The 15400-nt window shown below is 35.7% G+C and overlaps 1 protein-coding gene across 1 annotated transcript; it reads left to right on the top strand.

Annotated features, from left to right (window-relative positions):
- The first annotated feature begins 121 nt into the window (after window positions 1-121).
- Window positions 122-14862, top strand: LOC124153585 (isocitrate dehydrogenase [NAD] subunit beta, mitochondrial). The gene is made up of 9 exons (XM_046526848.1): window positions 122-233; window positions 418-492; window positions 582-686; window positions 783-964; window positions 1047-1188; window positions 8547-8711; window positions 8819-9028; window positions 14044-14199; window positions 14471-14862. The coding sequence occupies exons 1-9, from the start codon at window positions 192-194 to the stop codon at window positions 14543-14545; spliced, it is 1152 nt and encodes a 383-aa protein (XP_046382804.1). The 5' UTR covers window positions 122-191; the 3' UTR covers window positions 14546-14862.
- Window positions 14863-15400: the final 538 nt, after the last annotated feature.

Consider the following 15400-nt stretch of genomic DNA (forward strand, 5'->3'; position numbering starts at 1 on the left):
GGGACGTTTGCTAATGAAATATTTTCAAGAAATTTTAATTTGTATTATTTTAAGTAATTGAGAATATGATGGGTCATCAACGCCTATTTATTAAATAAATATCACATTATTTGTAATATTCTCTTTTCCGAATATCTTACTTTTTCACCACAACTTCCTCCTCGGCGCAGGCGATCTTCTGCTACAAAATCATGGCTGCGTTAGGTCGGCAATTATTTCGAGTTGCAGCTCAAGTAGGTATTCATAGTATATCTTTTTTTACGCGTGGTATTTATTTTAAGAAAAATAATTTTATTGCTATTTTTATTGTATTACTCTAATCAATTCATGTTATCCTTGGATTGATTATTAGTTGAAATTATTTCACTTATAGGCAAAGTTAAAACCGATTAAATTCATGATATTTCTCCTTTCAAGGTTCCTCAGATAACATCATGTGTGTTTTCACGGTCTCTTCATGCCTCGAGCATTCAAATGGAATCCGATGGCCAGGTATGACTTTGTTTGTGCCCTCATTTCGAGTTCTAAATGCGATCAGCATTTCTTTCAAAGTGTTTTTACAGTTTCTTTTTAATTTGTAGAAATATACTGGAGAAAGCCCACAAACGAAACGGACTACATGTACACTTATTCCTGGTGATGGGGTTGGGCCAGAATTGGTTTACTCAGTTACTGAGGTTTTCAAGGTATTATGGGTATTGTTTCGTGACCCTCTCTCTTGATCATAGAATCATATGTTTCATGCGTGACGTACTGTTAAATTGATGCCCATTAACTTGCAGGCAGCAGGAGTACCTATTGACTTTGAAAAATACCTCTTCAGTGAACTGCTTCCCGGAATGAGCGCATCTGTGGAAGAAGTCGTAAAATCTATTTCTAAGAATGGAATATGCCTCAAGGGAATTTTAGCTTCCCCTGATTACAGCAATACAGGGGAGTTGCAGACCTTGAATATGAAATTGAGGTATCCTATACATCTCTTAAAACCTTTGGAGTGTAGTAATGTTCATTTTAGCGAAGTCATGAGTTTTTTCTTCATCCCCTAGGAATGCCCTAGATATATACGCCAATGTTGTACACGTTAAAAGTTTACCTGGAGTCAGGTCACGCCACGAGGGACTTGATATTGTCATTATCCGAGAGCAGACCGAAGGTGAATACTCGGCCCTGGAGCATGAAAGTGTGAAGGTGAGGTTACTCATTTTATTATCAACCATTTTTTTGTTTGAGAATTTCAATGATGTAGAATGAAGATATTTGTTATTTCTCTCCTTGGTATACTTATTTTAGTATTTTTTAAAGCTCCTAACCAGAATTTGGATGACTACCTACATGCATACACCTTTCCATCTTTCACTGACACAACAACCCAGCCGGCACAACGTTTCAAATAGAACCAAAATATACGTATAATTTCCGTATAAAACGGAGAAATCATATACGTTAAGAGAAATCATATACGTATATCTTGGAAAAAAGTTAGAGAAATCCAAGAGAAAGATTTCCTAAATACAAGAGAAATCATTTCTCTAACGGCGAGTAGGGCGCCGCGTAGAGGCCATGCAAGGAACTAATGGCGACTAATACTTGATGCTCACTAATTACTACCTTTTTGCTAACTCTAAGCGGGATGAGGTTTCCACACATTTTTACACATAAAAAATCATAAGTCTCTAAAAAATTATCATTATTTAGGCACATCTACACCGTAATTTAGAAATAATTTTTAGACATCTGCCCGTTCATTCGCCCAAGGCCTTTCCCACAGTAAGCTCCATTTAGGGCCCACAGTTCCCCTGTTTTCAGCATCTCTGCAAAGAAGTATGGTATAGCTGTTAAACGTGATGACGAGAAAAGAATGAAACTCACCTCCAATGTCGAGGAATAGGTAACAGTTTACTCTTATCGAAACGATGATTTTCGTCATATCCTCACAACACTTGGGATGTACTTTTTATTTCACATTTAAAACACACCTAGGTGACTACAATTAAAATATGACTAATACGGTACTTATCTTGACGTTAGATGGGTAAATTTAGAGCTGCAATAACATCATAGACGACAAAGGACGATAGAAATGCCAGACTATTAGGATATAACAACACTAACGAGTTCCACTCAAGTTATTCCACTAGAAAATATTTTGAAAATGCATAATTCAAATAATAATAACGAACATGGAAAGAAATGCTGTTATATTATACGTTATTCCAGTAACATTGCACTAGTAAATGCTAGTCAACTTGGAGAACAAAAGAGAAATCAATGATACTTACTTAAAATACAGTTCCAATTGTTTACATACTCGTCTGTGTAAATTTCAGGGCGTGAGACAGGGCAGCGACAACTGCGTTACTCCGTTGGTACAATACACTTCATTTTCAATCGCTTTCACTCATACGGCACGAGGAACAAGAGACAACTTTAAAAACATTTGTGATTGCAATCGTTGCTGCTGTTGTTACTGGAGCAGCATTTCGATTTCCATCATATCGATTGTATGAATCGATAGTCTTCTTTTATGGCTTTCGGTTAGCAGACGGGATACATCTCAAAGTTGGGTATTGAGGACACCTCTTACCCTAAAACGTGCCTATTACGTGCAGCTGAATGATTGTAAAGTTGCACTAATGTCAACATTAAATGAAATTTATCAATAGGGCCTAGGGAATAAAGTCCTTCTTAAAATCCAATCATTAGTACTCATCACAATAACAACCTTTCGCGCACAATGGTCCACTTCGAGAATTTAAAATGCTAGATTGCATGTTGTAATAGTTTCTTGAATGGCGGAACAAATACATTAATTAGCTCTCCAATCGCGTGAGTCCTCAGAATATAATTCAAAAGTAAATTCACGGCATTATTAGCGTTAGAGCCGTAAATGATCTTGTGGGCTCTCTGCGAACAGAAAAGATAGGGAAATTCCTACCCTGTAATTTCTCTATAGATATATTTTCTCCATTTTTTCCCTTCCATTTATGTAAAGAATTTCTGCTGTGCCGGCTGGGAATAATTAAAATTAATCTCTTCTTGTATGATCTCTTTTCTTCGTTAATTAGTGATGTAAGTTCTTCGCGTAAACTCTCCCATGAAAAAAAGTCGAGGAAACATATTGCATCAAATCTAACTTTTTACACAGGCTATTTGAAAGTCAGTGAAATCCTTCCTACCTTTGAAGAAGTAGTTGTGCCTATTTCAATCATTTCACAATTATTGTTATGATATGAATTTTAATGGAAAACCAAGTAGCTGTGATCAATGCTTTATATCTAAAATTTTAGGTACTGGAATGAAAGTTAGCGCATATAATCCACACCACAGTAAATTTTCCGATTTTTTTTAATAAAAGTAATAATGAGGAATCATGCTTACCAAAAAATAAAAAATTTTACATGACCCAATTTTCCCTGAGAGGTGCCAGAATGGCATTCAGGCTGAAATTAAGCCTTAGTTGAGATGAAATGTGGACCCAACTGTGCAGAAGCAACAATAGAGAAAGTAGTGAGACAAGAGTGTGCACTGTCTCCTGTAACTTTTATGTTTACATCGAGAAAGCTATAAATGAAAGCAAGGAGAAGGCTTTGAGTGTCAATATTCACTGTGAAAGAATTATGTAGTATGCTGTGATATGCTGACGACATAGCAGTCATAGCCAAGATGGAGAATGATTTGAAGAAGACTTTGACAAATATGCAAAGGACAATCGTCAGATATCAGCTGAAAATCAGTACAAAGACAACTAATATTATGCTATGCAGCAAAAAAGAGGTAGGCAGAACAAATATTAAACTAGGAATACGAAAACCTGAAGAGATGAATGAGTTTTGTTACATAGGAAGTGGAATTACCAACAATGGAGGAAGCAAGAGAGAGATATAAGAATAGCACAGGGAAAGAGGGCTTTCTACAAATAGAAAAATCTTCTTACATTTGAGCATACAAGTGTAGAATTAAGGAAACCATTCATCATATTTTTCATATGGAGCATGTTTCTCTAAGGAAGGGAATCTTGGATGTTAACAGCAGTAGAGAAGTCAAGTCTCGGTGGCGGTGGGGTAAAGTCCTTGCCTGCTAAACCGGAGGTCATGGGTTCGAATCCCGCCTGGGTAGGTGATCCCTATCCAGGGCATGGATGTTTGTGTTGTACTTTGTTAATATTGGAAACCCTCTTTGTAAAAGGCCATCATGTGCTGTTTACAGGGAAGTTGATAATAAATAAAAAAAGAGTGGAAGCATTCGAAACATTGTACTACCAAAGAATGATGAAGATACGTAAAATGGATCAACCGAGTAAGTGATGAGGAGGTGCTGAGAAGAGTAGGAGAAAATAGAACTCAGAAAACCTTCAGGAGAAGACGGGAAAACTCAATTGAACACATTGTTAGGCATGGTGCCCTGATGATAACAGTTGTAGAAGGACAGGTGAAAGGGAAGAAGGGCAAGGGACAGCCGCTAATGAGTTACATATGCAGGTTATAAAATATGTATGAGAGAAGAAATACATCACTGTGAAAAGACTAGCAGATAGGAGTGGAGAGCTGCGTCAAACCAATCTTAGGATTGTTGGCTAATGATGGTGATACATTTTTATGTATTCAACTTATGCTCATCTCATTTGTGATTCTCAGCTTTTTTTTTCAAAAAGTTTCTCTAACTTCAAATTTCTCTAATTGCATGTAATACTTTCTTAATTCAGTATTTACCTCAGTGAATTCAGTATTTACTTCAGACTTTCTTTAACCCTCATATGGATTTAAAAATTTAGTTACGTCGTTGGATTTACGGCGGCGCTGCATCATTTGTTGTTATTATCTTCCAAAGTTAGCTTGAATTAATAAGTTTTCTGATTGATAATGGTAAATACATCTATTATCTTTATTTCTCACCATGTTTTGCTAGATTTAACCCAATATTATGTAAGTTATAACAAAAAATCTTGAACGCTGCATTCTTTTCTATTTGTTGACATAATGCTCTCTATTTCTGTTCCCTTTGTCAGTTGCTTTCACATGAAAGTTTTAATTTCGTGTGCTATGGTTGTTTGAAATATTTTTCCTGATATGCAGTGCTGGAAAAACTCCGCTTTTTAATGTTTATATTGTTTATATTTTTATCTATCTAAATACTAAAAATGAGGACCGAATAAAATTCTTTTATGCCCCTGTACGACATAATTTTGCTTCGCTGCGTTCACTCATATATTATATCTTTGCAGTGTTTATAGAAGGATAAGTTATTGAACTTTAATAATCGAACAGCTGTAAGTGAAGTGAGAAGAGACGAGTGGTACTTTAGTGATTTTTACAGGATTCTGGCGATCAAGACAAATCTTACGAATATTCTGGGAGCTTATATCCTGCAATGAAAGAAATCAAGTCTTATGGGTTTTGAAATATAAAGGATATGGGATAATAAGTGACGTTTCAAAGAATCCAACGCCGCTTTGGAGGTGGAGCTAGAAGAGCCGGTATTTTTTTCCTACCGCGGAGCCCCATTCCCTCACTGAGGACGATTCCTTAGAGATGGACGGTTAGATGTGATGCATCGGAGTGCACCAGATGAGGTTTTACTCCTGAATTGGTGGGTAATCCAAAAAAAATAACTTCTTAGAAGTATGGGCTATAGGTGGTAGGGAAGAAGGAAAAGGCGCCTATTTTCTTTCGTCCAGCTCTGCTTGAGGGGCTGATGGAAGAATGTTCTGGGGTGACAAAAATACCGTAACACTGAGAGGACTTTCCTCATCTTTTCTTTCCGAAGCGTTTCACTGACCCAAATGTAGAAACTATCCATACCTTCCCACTAAGCTTCCTTATTCGTCATTCACCGTCTCTTCCCCCCTCCCCCAAAACTTCATTGAACTTCTCTCCACCCTAAAGACCCAACCGAGCTGGACCTTCTCGGAATGAAGAGAGAGCCACCACAGGGCGTTTTGACAAGGCTTTTGTTCCCTGTCCCTCATGTAGCAATGGGTGGATAAAGAAAAAGCAGGCTTTTGTATCTAATTGCCTCCTTGCACTCCCAACCTTTTTCGCGATAAGGGTTTTCTACGCTTACCTGGCCTAACGATCTGGGTATTCCCTGATCCTTGGCAGTCGACACACCACCACCCCTTCACCTCAAAACAACATATCTGGCATTCCTTCTCCTTTTGCCTTCTCACTCACCCCTTCACGTTAGTAAAACCCCCAATGAATAAAATATCTGTGTATTTGAGTACACAAAGAAACGAGAAATATATTTACAAATGTTCACTTCATAGTAAATTGTCTATTCTCCTATACATCATAAAACGATTTTTACCATGTAATTACTGAACTAATAGTCAGGAAAAAGAAATAATTTTCTATCACACAATTAGTTGGGTAGTTATCTTCATTTCACCCCAATGGTTAACTGTCATGTCATCGGTAATTATATAAACGCCAGAAATTTAGTGTAGATTATCGTACCCGCAAAGGAATGAATATTTTCGAATGAGAGGTACAAGACATATAACAGTAACCGTACGATGTGTTCTTCATGGTAGTCGGTGAAACCTCTGAATCTCCTGGCAAGTTACAGTTGCCCATTCAACGACAATTATTCACTCGACGGTGAGGAAGCATTATTCTAGGAATTCGGATAATGCATTGTGTTAAAAGTTTCTTAGAATTGCTGCTTGGTGTAATTCAAACATAGTAACCCTGGGATTTGCCCAAAGGTGACTATCACCACGGCAGGTAGGTGGACGTGGAGCGGAGAAGGTGCCCAAGCAAAACTAAGTCGGAAGCCATGGAAAAACAACTTCGGCTAGCCATGAGTTTCTATGAATAATTCTTGCAAAGAGATGAAGTTTTGTCAATTAACATTATATCGAGGCAAACATTATGATTGTTAGCTAAAAGAGAAAGCAAAATTGGTATAGTAATATTTTCCTTTTGTTAAACAATTTCATTTTTTTTATAAAGTTCAGAAAATTAAATAATATTATTATAAATAGATTATAGCATTCCATACAAAACATATATGCTTTGACATTAACATTGAAGGTGCAGTCCCCGACGTAGCGACGAGGAAATACTGAGCGGTGCCGTAAATCCAACGACGTAACTTTTTTCATTAGAGGCCAATAAAATGTAAACTATCAACACTATGCAAGCAAAATTTTATATGTAGACGGAGAAAGCAGAAAAAATAGACTACTGAAAATTTCAAAGTGATCCATTGGAATGGAAAATTTTTACACCAATTTTAAAACCACGAGCGCCGCTAAGGCGCAGCAAATCCATATGAGGGTTAAATTTTCACATTTATATTTATACCATTTTTGTCTTCTCTCAATGCACTTATATATGTACTCTCAAATTGCTTTCATATATTCATTCATTCCACTTTTGCTTCAAGAAGTAAGCCCAGTTTCCTCATCCCTGACTTAAATCCTCAAGCAACCTTCGTCCTTCGATCAAAGACCTCTGAATTCTGTGTGGGTCTCTCATACACTATGCTACTCAGTGGTGTCTCGTGCCTGTACTGTTATTAGCAGAATATTGTTAGAATCCATCATGCCACTGAGTGTGCCTTGAACATTGGTGTAATGTGAGGAGGTGCTGCCATGGTACCAATCAAAAGTGCCACTGAGTGACCTCATGTGAAGTGGTCCTATGTGTATATTTTACCATCAACTATTTTTGAACCATTAATTGGGTGAATTCAGTGGGAGTGAGAGTTCCTAGAGATAGCATAACAGTTGTGAAATTTCCCCATAAATGCGACTGCTACGTAGCAGCTTAGTAGGGGTGCTCGGTCATTTCTCGTAGTGCTCTTTTTTGGCTTCTTCTTACCTGAACACTCACCACTGATTGGCGAGAGCTCAAACATTAGTTTAGCTCCAGCCTTTAGCACAGAACTTGATTATACATGCATGGCATTAATCCCTTGTCCCCAAGTCTACTTTTTTCTCCTAATACCTTTACCAAATTTTCAACTGAAATTGGAGGCCTCTCCTTCTGACAATTTTATTTCTAAGTTTAAAGTGTTCATTAAGTTCCTATTCTTGGCTTAAGTAAGAAACCAAGTTGAGTGATGTAACATTTTCCGGATATTTTTATCATGCAATGTCCTTGATATGGATTTGAAAATTCAGTTTAGGAGGCTGAATTTGATTGGACTGTAATTACATAAAGATAATTGCAATGCATGTGTTGAGTTTTCTCCACTTCGTAAGATAACCTATTAGTTGTGATTTGAAGACATTACTTGGGTCAGCATCGTATGCTTTGTGAAATTGTTGTGTTCTTTTGAAGTGGTGGTTGGGACTAGTGAGAGTAGATGCTTAACCACAAGAAGTTGCGTTATTTGGAAATATAAAAAAGAATGCTGGAACCCTTCTGTTCCCTCCCCTTTTCTGTATTACCACGTTTTTTACTGATCCTCTCACTGTAGATACAAAAGTGATTTAATGATACATATATGATTTTCCTATTATGTGTTTGATTTTATGTCCATTTTCCCTTTGTGGGTTTTCTTTTAATCTAAACTGACACAATATTATTTTTTTCCAGGGTGTTGTGGAGTGCCTGAAAATTGTAACAGCTGCAAAATCACAACGTATTGCAAAGTTTGCCTTTGACTATGCCACTAGGAATAAGAGGAAGAAGGTCACTGCTGTTCATAAGGCTAACATAATGAAATTAGGTGATGGTCTCTTCCTGAGATGCTGCCAGGAGGTTAGTTTTGTTTATTTGCTACAATTTGTTCTCTGTTTTTTTTTATATACGTCGGTGGGCCATGTCTATGCAGCTGACATTTATTATTATAAATTCATATTTTACAGACTGCAAAGTTGTATCCCAAGATTCAATTTGATTCCATGATTGTTGATAATACTACGATGCAGATGGTCTCCAACCCTCATCAATTCGACGTCATGGTTATGCCCAATTTATATGGTAGCATTGTTGATAATCTTGCATCTGGTTTGATTGGTGGAGCTGGAGTTGTTGCTGGAGCAAGTTATAGTGCTGAATGTGTTGTGTTTGAGCCTGTAAGTAATACATCATCTTTTCAATTAGATGAGTAGAGATACAATGAGTGGACTGATATTACTCTTCTGGTAATTTAGAATAATATATGCCTTATTTGGTACCATGTCATCTGTTTCATTGTTCCATTCAAAATTACTTAGGAGTTGGCTGGAAACATGATGTGCTGTTAAAAAATATACATGTTCTAATTTTGTCCTTGAATTTCAGTCATGTCATCAACCATCAGTTCTATTGGGCATCTCTTGCCCATTCTAATATTTTGTCCTTGAAATATTTGGAACTAGAGCTACATTTCATGCTACTCCATTAAAATTTTAGATGTCTGAACAAGTCCATTGCCCTTATTGTGACAGGTAGCATTAAGTCTCTTAGCCACTCATGAATTTTAACTTCAAAATTACCATCAATTTTTATATACTTCTGGTGGTGCAGAACACAATGAAATTATTTTTTTACCTAGGTTTTTACTTTACTGTCATTCCCTATCAACTTATTCCATGGGGTTGAGCATATTAGTGGTGATTTCGGCCATCAGAATTTTTTTCATCAATTGTCCCAATACACCCACCAATAGAAAATGTTGAAAAAAATCTCTTGTAATATTGTTTATGCTAATCATCCCTTCCCCTTGTCATAAATGTTGTTCCATTCTTTCTTCCATTCCTGAGGCATTTTGATGAAGTTTCAATCAAAGTTTGCTGTTTCACTTTGTTTTTGGTCCAATTCAAAATAGAAAGCCAGTGTGCCAATGTCGTTAGAAGTTTGATCTACTGGTCTCACTGAAGAACTTGCCATTAAAAATCAGGGTGAATTGCAAGTTGTGATTGGAAAGAAAATGGAAATTTGTTAATAGTGACTAAAGGTTGCTTGTTTTCTTTTTTATCTCTCCTCCCATCACACCCATTCATGTAAAATTATTATGTATTAAGTATAGCCATTATGCCACCCACCAAATTGTCTAACTACCCTTAAATTTTTATGTTAATCACACACTTTGTATAAATTTACTTTTTCCTTGTCCTTGAATTTTCCACACCACCAATTGCAAAAAATTTCAATTTATGTTATTTACCTTAACCCTTAACCGGTGACGTGCTGTCTCAGAGACTGCTGCATTTCTAAAATTATGAATATTTTCTAAATTACTATTTAAAATTATCTATAATTCTTGATAGCTTCATATTTTTGTATGATAAGGACATCGCACTCTTAAAATTGAATGTTCCTATCGTTAATTTCTGTAAATTTGCAACTGAATTCGATTAGCGGTCTGAGAGACCGCACGTTACTAAATTGGAAAAATCAATTAACATAATGCGGGTGGAAAGGATTCAAAAAGTTGTTAAAAATAATCCATGGTGATTTTTCAGGCATAAGAATAATTAATATTTTGTTAGGAAATATTTGTAATCGCACAACATGGATAATGAGGAACTAAATTTTTCATATATATACATCATGTAAGAATAAATAACTACAGTGGAACCTCGTTAAAGCGAGTACGGGCTATAGCGACACCCCCGCTATTACGAGAGATAGCCGATGCACCGTCAATTGACCCTATAATAAGCGTGTTAAAAAATTCGTTTTTACGAGACCCTTTCGGTGTTGGCTCTCGCCATAGCGAGGGTTTCACCGCCGGAAGACTTTCATCAAGACTCCTTAACCTCTGTAATTGCTAGCGATCTGTTAGAAATGAAGTTACTGGAGTGCTCAGTCTCAAATTTATGTGGTAAACTGTCGTTCGATAAATATAATGATTGACGAAACAATGCTTTGCATGATTTTTATTCAGTGCGGCGCTTATAAATTGTTTGAATAGTTAATCGTTATTTGAGTAAGGAAATTTAGTGATGCAAAAAAACATCGCCTTTCGTCTGGATTTATGCTTACGTTTATCGGATAGATGTTTATCTGTCGCCGTTCTCTCCTGTTCCTGTATATCTGTTCGCAACAGGTATATTGGCTATTATTTGTTCCACCTCCGGTAAAGCGATAATTCACTATAGCGAGTGTTTATTAGTGCACCGTGGGGTGTCGTTATATCGAGGTTGCACTGTATTCAAGTCTTTGCTGAAGGCGAACGCAAAACAAATGAAATTCGTTTTTTGGAAATATCACCCACTTATTTCTGTAAATGTTAAGATTTGTATAGATGTTATCAATAATTAGAATAAAACAGTGGTAAATTTCGCGCAAGTAGGTAGTACGCATGTAATGCATTTTGTAATTTGGAACCAATCGAACCCCAAAATTTCACGCACCCACGTCTGGAGTGTAAGATTCATTTGTGCCTATTTTTTGAAATTCTGTCTCCTTCTAAGTATTCGGGGACAGAACATCTAATCATTGAGTTTTACCGCAAGAAGAAATAAAAAGAGCCTGGGAAACACCGTAAGTAAAACGTCGAAATGCAAGGGCCAATATATCTACATTTGTTCGAAGCGTAGTTTTTTATTATTTCGACTTTTTTTGTCGGCTATTTTTTTAAATCAACCAGAAAAGTCCTCGTGCGTAGTATCTAAATAAGTGCAAGAATCTGTCGACTCATACCAACAAATACAACTGATACTGAAAGAGGGAGCATAGATTATGACAGAAGTGATGCAATAAAAATTGTCCCCAGGCATGGAAAATTTTTTTGCTGGAGAAATCGCTCGCAGTGGTCATCAAATGAGTCAAAGAGGAAAATTCGTACACCCTTTCATAACATCTTTACTCAGAAACCTGGTTTTAAGGGTTGCATTATATCACTAGGTAAGGATATTGATCGTCTTGATTATTGGTCTCAGAATTTTAATGAGAGAATGTTGCAATTGATTTTGCACTGGACAAATACGAAGCCTCAAGCTATTAGAAAAAAGTATAAAAAGGATAGCAGGCCGGAGATACAAAATGTTAATTTTATGGAATTAAAAGCTTTCTTGGTCTCTTGGCTTATTCTACGATATTCAAATATAATGATAAAGACATTTGTAGAATATTTGTCACAGATGGCGCATTCAGGGAAATTTTTGGATCAGTAATGTCAGGACAAAGGTTTACTATATGTCTTACGAGTCTCTATTTTGATAACCCAGCAGATCGAATGACCCAATGCAAAAATGACCCAGTAGCTCCAATCTTTGAGTTATTTTGCTCTCTAGTAAAAAACTCCCAATGCTGCTATTTGTAGGGAACGGTAGCTTCCATAGATAAAATATTAATTGCCTTCAGATGCTGATGCCATTTCAAAATATATATTCCTAGCAATGATGATGCCTGCAATGATGCATTTGACTGATGCCGAAAACATTTATCTGTTTAACGCATACATATTTGTATGCAGGAAACGACACAAATGGGATAGGTTTGCCAGACAAGCACAAAAGCTATGTAAACCATCCCAGTCAGTTCTTCATCTCTCTGAGACAATCATGGGGTCCCATAGAAATATTGGATAATTGGTTCATATCTATTAAACTGGTAGAAAAATTAAAAAAAGGGCTGATGTACTTCGGTACAATCATCAAAAATAAAAGGGGTTGAGTATACCCTGTGATTTTGTGCCATCCAAAGGGCTTTGGGCTCTTCTCTTTACGGATTCTCGGCCAACATGACCTTAATATCCCAAATTCCCAAAATAAATAAGGCTGTTTGCTTAGTTTCATTAATGCTTTACAGGTTAAGTGATGATATAGAGTCGAGGAAACTAGAGGTAATTGCATTTTAAAACGCGACTAAGGGTGGCGTAGACACATACTTTATACAAAATGTGCTGTAGCTACACATCCGGTCGAAGGACAAGGAGGTTGCCAATGGCAGTATTTTTCAGAATATTAGATATTTCCTTTGTCAACTCTTTTGTGCTTCAGCTGTCTACGAAAGATAAGACACAAAAGATATGTCACGATTTAATTTCATTAAATCGATAGCTGCAGATCTTGTTAGAGCCCATATGGGAAGGAGAATGTCAAATCTTAGGCTCTCGAGACTGGTATAATTAATTATTGCGGCACTTCTCCATCTACCGTTAGAAGAAGCTGAAGAAATGAAAGGTTCGAGAAGCGGACAACTAGTAGACTTTGCCCGCTATACAAAAAAAGGAAAACCTCCTTCTTGTGTTTCCGATGCATAAAGCCTGTGTGTGTGCTATTGTGAAAAAATGTAATTTTGATCGCCTGCAGAATGCATCAAGAAAAGGAAGAAGTGGGATAAATTTCATGCTTACTTATAATTTAGCCTTCCAACTTTAACATTTAAGGCTTATTCTTAAATCTGGTGAAATATTAATGCTTAAATGCGATAATAATAACTCAAGTGTTTTTGACATCAGTTTTCTGATCCTGTTTCAAATAACAATTTTTACTAAAACATTGGTTCGTATTGGGAATGCATAAAATTAAATATAAGTTTTAGAACAGTTAATCAGTTACAGAAGCATTAAACTAAGCTATAAAAAGGACGTTGCAAAATTTTATGAATTTTTTATTTATTGTTGTCTCTGGTAGTGTAACAAGAATTGCACGTCACTGGTTAGGGGTTAAAAAGCTACTTTCACTTGATGACCGCATTTTCAGTGCCATTTTTGTCATCGTATGCTTTCAAATTAAGTTTCTCTTATCTGGAAAATCTCAACTTTCAGCCTGTCTTTCTACCTGCTGCTGTATTCCTCTTTTGTTCTATATTGCTTAAATGCAGACAGCAAGGTGGTGCTGTGGCATAGTGTGCATGTTAAGTCATTCATTTTCCCACCATTTCCCTATTTTAGAGAAAATATTTTTAGTTCCTTTACTCTCTCTCCTATTTTCTTGAGTATAATTTTATAAATTCATGAGCAATATAGCATACATATTTAGTACATATTTTCCTGAATTCCCAAACTTTTTGCTTTCTTTTTTATTTAGGGATGTATCAGTCTTTCTTTAGGTATCATTTTTTATGGCTGTCGGGTGTCAGTGTCTTACATTCTAATATGTGCATTATGGCATCTTATAATATAGTATATTTTTTATTAAATTTTGCTTTGCCTCAGGGTGCTCGTCATACTTATGCAGAAGCTGTGGGGAAAAATGTTGCCAATCCAACGGCTATGCTTCTTTGCTCAGCTAAAATGTTGCATCATGTGAATCTGCCTGTCTATGGTGACATGATCCGCAATGCAGTGAATAAAGTTCTGAAGGATGGAAAGGTAATTATTAAGATAATAATCAATGTAAAGAAAATATTATTAGGTAGTAATTGACTCATAGTAACTAATTTTTTATTTTTCTTCTTAATCTAATGTTTACATCTACTACTTATGATGGGAGAGGTCCTTGTTTTCAGTTTATTTAAAAAATAAAAAGATTTAAAATATGATTTTAATAATGTATTAGAATAACTTGCAATAGGTATAGTATTTTCTTCTATTATATTTCATGGGTATGATATTCATTGATCAACTTTGCTTCTCCTTACAGGTTAAAACTAAGGATATTGGTGGGTTTTCAACTACTCGTGAATTCACTGCAGCAGTGATTCACAATTTGACTTAGAGAAAACGTAAATTTTAAAGATTAATAGTTCTATGTAGAAGAGTTACCTGGCTACAACTTTATGAGTATTGAAGATATTTATATAATTTATTGTTTGATATTTTATAGTACTTAAATGGAAAGTCATTATTACCTTACCCAAATTGAAAACCACTTTAAAATAATTGTAGCAAGAAATGACTAAAAATTGATAATGTAATCTCATTTTTGCAGTATTTTTGTTGCGTAATTAAATATGTGAATGTTAACAGGATGAAGATGTATCAAAATGTATATGGTCTCTGTTGAATGATTGACAATAAAAAATATTATTGTTGTGTCTGTTTTTTATTTGAAATTTCATGTATGTATTTGATTTTTGCCCTATTAGTTTTTAAAAATATATTTAACGATTTTTCAATATATTGATCACACTATCTAGATTATGTTAATGGAAAGTGAATGGAAATTTACAAAGGTGAATCAGGATATACATAATCACAAAACTAGATTACATACATCCATCCACATAACCCTCCACAGACGAAAACTTTCCTCCACAAGCCCCATAGCTATAGGCTCAAAAATATATAATTCACTCCCCCCGAAACTTAGGAGCATCTCCTCAATGAACAGATTTAAAGCTGACCTAAAAAGATATCTTGTAAACAAATCTTACTACAGCATCCAAGAGTTCTATATTGATCCCTAAAAATATGTATAAATGTATGTGAATGTCACTTATTGTTATATTGTGTTCAATTGTTTAGTGTTACATCTACTGTTCAGTATGTTACATTTTTATGATTCATTTAACTTCCATGACGTGTCCAATATCTATGTTCTGTGGCTCACTGTAATATATGATCTTCTGGA

Source organism: Ischnura elegans, chromosome 2 (assembly GCF_921293095.1).
Source record: "Ischnura elegans chromosome 2, ioIscEleg1.1, whole genome shotgun sequence".
NCBI classification, from domain to species: Eukaryota; Metazoa; Arthropoda; class Insecta; order Odonata; family Coenagrionidae; genus Ischnura; species Ischnura elegans.

Bases quoted from the DNA above. Each gene is read 5' to 3' on its own strand.
- LOC124153585 (XM_046526848.1), top strand. From the start codon at position 192: ATGGCTGCGTTAGGTCGGCAATTATTTCGAGTTGCAGCTCAA. The intron at 1,189-8,546 runs GTGAGGTTACTC...ATTTTTTTCCAG, and splicing joins TGGAGCATGAAAGTGTGAAG to GGTGTTGTGGAGTGCCTGAA. The intron at 9,029-14,043 runs GTAAGTAATACA...GCTTTGCCTCAG, and splicing joins AATGTGTTGTGTTTGAGCCT to GGTGCTCGTCATACTTATGC.